This window comes from Elgaria multicarinata, chromosome 16, assembly GCF_023053635.1.
Source record: "Elgaria multicarinata webbii isolate HBS135686 ecotype San Diego chromosome 16, rElgMul1.1.pri, whole genome shotgun sequence".
Classification (NCBI taxonomy): domain Eukaryota; kingdom Metazoa; phylum Chordata; class Lepidosauria; order Squamata; family Anguidae; genus Elgaria; species Elgaria multicarinata.
The window spans coordinates 2,248,698-2,255,923 of NC_086186.1; the positions used below are offsets into that span (position 1 = coordinate 2,248,698).

The 7,226-nt window shown below is 43.9% G+C and overlaps 1 protein-coding gene across 1 annotated transcript in view; it reads left to right on the plus strand.

Annotated features, from left to right (window-relative positions):
* The window catches only part of PSTPIP1 (proline-serine-threonine phosphatase interacting protein 1), a 38,296-nt gene extending 33,830 nt beyond the window's left edge, over positions 1–4,466 (plus strand). The window contains exons 11-15 of the mRNA XM_063142195.1: positions 376–472; positions 729–816; positions 1,533–1,603; positions 2,523–2,623; positions 3,105–4,466. Coding sequence (XP_062998265.1) covers positions 376–472; positions 729–816; positions 1,533–1,603; positions 2,523–2,623; positions 3,105–3,236 — 489 coding nt within the window. The 3' untranslated portion in view covers positions 3,237–4,466. The remainder of the gene's footprint in view (positions 1–375; positions 473–728; positions 817–1,532; positions 1,604–2,522; positions 2,624–3,104) is intronic.
* Positions 4,467–7,226: the final 2,760 nt, after the last annotated feature.

Below are 7,226 nucleotides of genomic sequence, written 5' to 3' on the forward strand. Positions count from 1 at the left end.
TGGAGGTCTTCATGCAGCCTTTTCTTGGCAATGCTCTAGATTTCCTGCATCAGGCAAAGGGTTGGACTTAGGTGGCCTACAAAGTTCACCTTCAACTCTGGCTCAAAATATAACATATATTAAACTTTGTGTGTATGTGTGTAACATACACTTGCACTAACATGATTTAGCTGAATGTAAAAAGATGGATGATATATGCAATATGTAGGAAAAACCACAATAGACCTAAGAACAAGATTCTGTAACCACAAATCTGCAATTCTTACCAAAAACTAGGTCTAAAAAGGGACTAAGATGGCTGGCAAAGCAGCAAGCATGAGCTTCTTTAACATTTACTGACAACAGGCAAAGTGATTCTTTTTCTTGGTTTCATAGCTATATGAAGAGGTCCGACTGAACTTGGAGAATTGCAACATAGGCTTGGATATGGATTGCTTTGTTCAGAATAAAACGACAGGAACGGAGCCTCCAGGTAACCAAGCTCAGATGGTCTCTGATTTTTATTTTTATCTATGCACTCCTAAAGGAGGGCTAGAAATAAAGATGAAACCCTTGAAGTGTGACGCATTCAAGTTTCCATAAAAAGAGACATTGACCCTCAGGCCCATGGGCTGAATTCAGCCCACCTAACGTTCCAATGTGGTGCTCCAGGATTCTCCATAGTCTTGTGATTCTGAATCGAGAACATTTCACTGATGTTTTTTGTCCTTTACCTGTTCCCTATGTAGCTGCCATTGGCTATGAGAACTATTATGAAAGAGTAGTGCCTGCTAAACCCTGCGGCAGCCCGATCCAGACTTGTGGAATGATGAAGAGGTAAAGCAAACGTGGGATCTTGAGGTGGGGAGAGACCCAAGGGAGGGTTGGTATTGCTACTCTGTGCAGATGAGGCCAGATTTGGGGAGTTTTGTTTTGTTTACTTGGGCAAGGTTTTATGTGTAGGAAAAAACAAACAGGAGAAGAACTTCACACAGTGCTTAACTATGGAATTTACTAACACAAAATCTGATGATGGCCCCCACCTTGTATGGCATTGAAAGGGCACTGGACAAATTCCGGGAGAGAAATTAAGGCTATCGATGGCCACCAGTCATGAGGCTTCATCCAGACAAGCCAGCCGTGCGTGCGTGCGTGCGTGTGTGTGTGTGTGTGTGTGTGTGTGTGTGTGTGTGTGTGTGTGTGAGTGAGAGAGAGAGAGAGAGAGAGAGAGAGAGAGAGAGAGAGAGAGAGAGAGAGAGAGAGAGAGAGAGAGAGAGAGAGAATCAGCTACTTTGGATGGTGGTTTAAAATGCTCCCGAGGGTGCAATCCTATGCATGCTTAAAAAGAAAAAAAGGCCTACAACTGCCAACATTCCCCAGCTACAACCCCAAACTGAATTAAATTGAGCTTTAAAACTAATTAGTTTTTCGTTTTTGCAAATAAACAGTAATTTAAAAAGAAAAAACAAAATAAATGGGGAAGGGAATCGCGTTGGACTTTGAGAGATGTAACCTGCTCTGCTACTCATCCCTGGCTTCTTATGGTTCCACAGGTTCTCGGGATTGCTCCATGGAAACAGTCGAAATGCCACAGAAAGTATTATTCCTCCAGCGCCTCCAGCTGGTATGCATTTTAACATACAAATTAGTTCTTCCTAAACTCATCAGTTTAAAGGGATTAAACAAGAAACGGATGGACTTTTTCAATATGCAAAGAGTGCTTTGAAGTGAGAAAGGGGGAACCCTTTAGGGGAAGAGAAACACAGAAGCATTAGGGTCTTAGGCACAATTAAAACGCAGGAGCGAAGTATCCCCGTCAGCCACTGGATGGGTTGGGCGAAGAACGGCCACGGCGTGACGCAGTGGAGGCCGGTGGACCTGATGTCAGTAGGGCAGTGAATCCACTCTGGGTTTCAGTCAGAACTCTGAAGGAGCTGCACAAGGTGGGCCACAGCCTCTGGAAATCTTACTCTGCTTCCCGCCCCCCTTTTTGAAATTCCAGCAAGCATTTCCCCACTCACTTTCAAGCATATCTTCATTGCCATAAAGACCGAGGAGGGAAACCTGTTGCAGTCCAGATATAGACTACAACTCTGGTCATTCCTGACCATTGGTCATGCTGGCTGGGGCTGGTGGGAGTTGCAGTGCAGCAATATTGCAGCCAGAAATCTGATTTAAATAATAATGAAGTTTTCAGGACACTTAACATGACTTAATAGCATTCCTAGACCTGTTGCCCAATCCATTCACTGAGTTATAAAAATAATATCTGAATGTATCCTTGATTTGTCAAAGGCACAGCAGCAAATGAAAATGATTTCAGAGACACAAATTCTTCCTTTGATATGAATGCACCATGGCATTAATGCAGTATTCAAGTTAGACAGATGGATCCAATTACAGCAGCCAGGCACGAAACCTTAAGAACAGCACATTCCCAACAGCTGTGCAGCCGTGCCTGTGTGTGTGTAAAAAAACTGACCCTTGTGCGTTTGAGAGGAATCCTTTTCCTCTCAAAGCAGTTAACCCCTTTCTTCCCATAGTTGAGAAAGCAGATGGTGTTTATGCAGCCATTCGCGTGACCCAAGAAGAAGAAGCTGATCTACCCCAGGACTACAGAGTACTCTACGATTACACAGCCCTGGTGAATATCAAAGATTACTTTATACACAGACTACTTCAGGGGTGGGGAACATTTTGGGCGAAGGGGCCAAATGACATGGCTGGGGAACAAGGTGGGAGCAGCAGCTGGGCGAGCAGGGGACATGGTTGGCAGCCGGCAGGTAGGGTGGGCTGGCCATGGGCTGGCAGCGGTTCCCACCCCTGCTGGATACCTGCAGACACCTTTTGCCTGGAGCGGTCCTGACCTTGAGTGCAAATGAAAGTTGCTTTTTCACCACAGTTTACAGGAGTGCAAACACACCGGTCCTGGATGTCCATCTGCCTTGTTTGACTGTGACCCATAATGTCAAGTGTGGCCTGCTCCAATGCAGGGGATTAGATTGCATTTAGATCTTTGACTAGCTATCATGGAAGATCATTACTGATATGAAAAGGCTTGGCACAATAGCCATACATCTTTGGCTAAAATAGGATGCCATTCCTTTTCATCATTCTTTTTCCAGAATGAGGACGAGCTGGATATTCGAGCAGGTGATGTCGTAGCCGTCATTGAAGTGGGAGAGGATGGCTGGTGGACTGCAGAGCAGAATGGCCAGCAAGGATTTGTGCCGGGGTCCTACCTGGAGAAAGTTTGATGAGAGGAGCACTCTTGAATGCTTATCTTTTTTCCCTATTCCTCAACCAGAAATGTCATAAAATTCACTCTTCATATTTGCCATCAAATGAAGGCCTTCAATTGCACTCTTTAACTTTAGTATAAAGAGCTCCCTGATGCCAATTTTTTTTTAAAAAAAGCAGCACAACTCCCAAATACATCTTGATTTATGTAGTTTAAAATTCAGACTGTTTTTCCCCCGAGCCTAAAAGTTTCTATGTTCCAAAAGATTCTTGCTAGGGTCTACAGACAGAGCAAAGCTAGAGCCCTACTTGTTCTAAAATTGTGATCCAATGGAAGTTTTACAGCTGGCATATGGATAGAACTTCAAAGCTGCATGGAACCAGTTTTTACAAAGGACAGCTTGCAAAACTGCCTTAGCTAGTCCCTTACAGAAACTGTTGTTCCTTTGACCCTGAAGACAATCCTCACTCAGAACATGGCAGGCTTTAATAAACCACTTCAAGTGCATTTTTGATTTTCCTCATCCCTTTGTTCTTTACTGGTGCCTTCCCTGCTCTTTCCCATAACTGGAATCACAACATGTAGATCAAACTAACCCTTTCCCTTTGTCTGCAATTATCTGTGTGAGATGAAGCAGAGGGGCCTGTTATCAGAGCTAAGGTTTGATACTCAGTTGAAATTCTCAGCTGTTGGGAATTGAAATGCGCTTACAGTTGTTCCAACAAGATACCAACCATCTATCCCCACAACCACCATTTGGGATTCCAGCAGCTGGGAATTTGAATTCAAATAGCAAGAAGCTAGTAGAAGATGCAAGAAGTAAACAGGTGATCTGTTCTGAATATCCTTTTTACATACTAAAGCAGGCTCCTTGGAGAGGTCTAAGGATTTCCTTCTTTGCAAAGGGATCTGTCAGCCCCATCCTATAACGCTTGCTTTGAACACACTGGTGCCTGCAAGGGCCAATTAACACAATGTGTTAATCATACAGTGACTGTATGATTTATCATTTGTTAACTAGCATGAACAAAGTACTGGTCATCTTTGATAAATCACAATCGGGACCACTGTTGGTCTTTCACTTCACAGGCTTGTGTATCAGGTAGAAAGTGAGGATCTACTATCTGAAAGAGAATATTGCAATACATAAGAGTAATTCAAACTTTTTTTGTTCAAATCTTATTTCGTTGATGAAAACATTATTGGTTGAAATGTTATACTTAAAAATGTAGACTTAAATACTTAATTGCAGCCAGATCATTTAACTGGACACCCAAAAGATAAAATAAAATAAAGAGATCGTAATAAAACAGAAATGTGTCACTGGCTATGAAGCTCTCTCTGCTAGCAGCCTGGCTCGTATCAGTCAATGCATCTTGTATTCCTTTCCTTCTGGCAAACCTAGAAGCCAGGATCTTCTATAACAAAGCCATAGGAACAGATGTAAAGTAGAAATAATACGGTATCAAGATGACATCATTAGTTCATTTTTGCAAGCGGTATTTCATAAATCCATGGAGATTTAAATACATGAAAGGTGTTTCGGCAGTTTGGCCACCAATTCCAAAGGGAAGCACCCACTGGTTTCTGCCACTGGGGCAGGGGATCTAGGGTCACCGGGGGATGCAGAAGGGGGGGGGGGGGAGAATGCTCTACCTCCACCCATTGGACTAAGGAACACCAACCAGCAAGGGACGACCAGGCGGCCCAAAGTGCATTTAAACTCTTGCTTTTCGCTCACCATGTTGTACTGGCCTTGAAAACCTGGCCTCTTTCGTCTTCTTTTACCCTCCACTCCCCTTTCCTTCAGTGTCTTCTGGAAATGAAACTACATGTGACTGTAAGTGCCACCCCCGCCCCCACTTATGACACTATTAGGTCAATACTAAAGTGTAAAAAACATTAAGTGCCAATCAAAATACAGATATGCCCTGGAGCGAAGACCACACAACATTCTATTAAACGGAGGTCTGCTGAATCTTACCAGCATTCATATAATAATTCTTTCCCACATTTCTTGTGCATATCACTTTATAACTGGTAGTGAGGTATGTTGGAACACCACCACTGAAGCACTTGCTGTACAGATGTTACTGAGGCAATTGTAATTAAGTAAATTTCCTACTACTGTCGAATTCCATAAAAGCCACCACAGAGAACCTTAAAAGTTTGTCCAGAGCCAACGCTTCTTCCTTTTTTCTTCCTTGGGTGAGGTTTGCCATTGTGTTCACTTGCAATTTGGGGCAGGCACCACAACTCCTCCATCAGCAAAAAAAGAAAGGAGAGAGTGTTCGATAATGGTTTACTTCCTTTGAAATAACATGGGTTTATTAGCAGATGAGCTTGAAAACAACAACAATGCCATTGGTATTGCTTAATCCGTACTTCAACTCAAGACAAAAGAACCTCTGGCGCCGGTTTCTTTACAACTGGAAAGCTGGACCAAAAGAAAGCTGGTTTATTCGGGATTTTGTAATTTGATTTGACGGATGGTGAGAAGGAGAGTAGGCTGCATGACAAAAGGTTCACACTTTGAGCGATCCTTCCTCTTCCCAGGGTCGCACAGACCAGCTGCATTCAGGAAAAGAAGGATTTGGCTGCAGGGAGCAGACAGAAGCCAGTGAAGGAGCTTCTGGGAAAGTGGTGACCTTTAACCTTCTCCTGGTTAGTGACATTGAAGCAGGAACTTGGAATGGGCTGGGAGATGTGGGAAAAGCTTTGCCTCTGAATGGAAAACGGCAGGTGCTTCAGATCTTGTCAAAAGTGAGTTTCTCTAAATGGTTACTCAAGGTCGGGCGGAGGGCGCAGGAGAGAAGAAATGCAGGGCCTGGGTGGCCACGCTCAAAGCAAGCACCGGCTCTGACGCGTGCTTCTTGAGAGATGGTTTCTCCTTGAATCTCTCTGCTATTAGGAATCAAGCATTTGGGTTGCTGTGATAGCTTTCCTATTTCAATAATCTGAAAACACGTTCCTGCAGATTCAGGGAGGGCAGGTTCACACACAAATATTTTAAAAATAACCCAATTATGTCACCTCAGGACCTGCAATGTCAGCTATATCAAGGATTCATTCACCTACACATCTCCTGACGCGATGCAGGCGATCGCACAACAGCAATACTTTCACTCCCGTAGGGAGAATCTCTATGCGAAGCGTCTCTACGCATTAAAATAAATGGACACAAATCAGACCTTAAAGAAGTTAACACCCAAAGCTCAATGAGGGAGAATCCCGACCTGCCTGGGCAGTCAGTAACAGGCTTGGCAGGTCCAGCCTGCTTCCCCTATTCATTGCCACTTGGAAGTGGGTCGCCACCATTCCAGTTGGATCCTTCACAGTCTAGTAATTGGACACATCTTATACTGCAATGGGACTGCAATGGGACTTTCCCCACCCTCTACGCCCATCTGCCCCCAAAAGTGTCTCTCCCAAACGAAGTTAACAGAACTCTGGGACTTACGGTGCTTAATCTCCTTTTCTGCTGTAAATGGAGAATATCCTTGGACAGCTTTTCTTCTCTCACTCGCTCTGACAAGCACGGCTATGCTATTTATTTACAATATTTCTATACTGCTCCACATCCAAAAGATGTGTCCAAAATGGTGTACAGCAGATAGACAAAAGAATGAAAAATAAAATGTAAAAAAAATAATACTATTTTTTGAAAAGAAACAGAGTAGTGATAAAACCATGGCTGGTCACTTAAGGAAGTCTTCCTGAAATGATCGTGTTTTCTGCCAAGTGGTCTCTTGTAAGGGAGAGCAATCTACTTCCAGTTTCAGAAGGGATGGTCTTGAGAACTTATCACCCTCTTCTTGGCATTTGATCCCTTCAAGGACTGGGAAGGCCATTCTGTGGCTGAAGAGGACCACTGCGCATCACACCCAGAATGGCCAGAATGAAAGCATCCTCTCTCAAGGAGGTGGAATTGCAGAGCCGCTCTGCTGAGAAGAGCGAGCGAGGCAAAGAGTGACCCTCCTAACCTTTGCAGCGGCCTTGAGGCCTG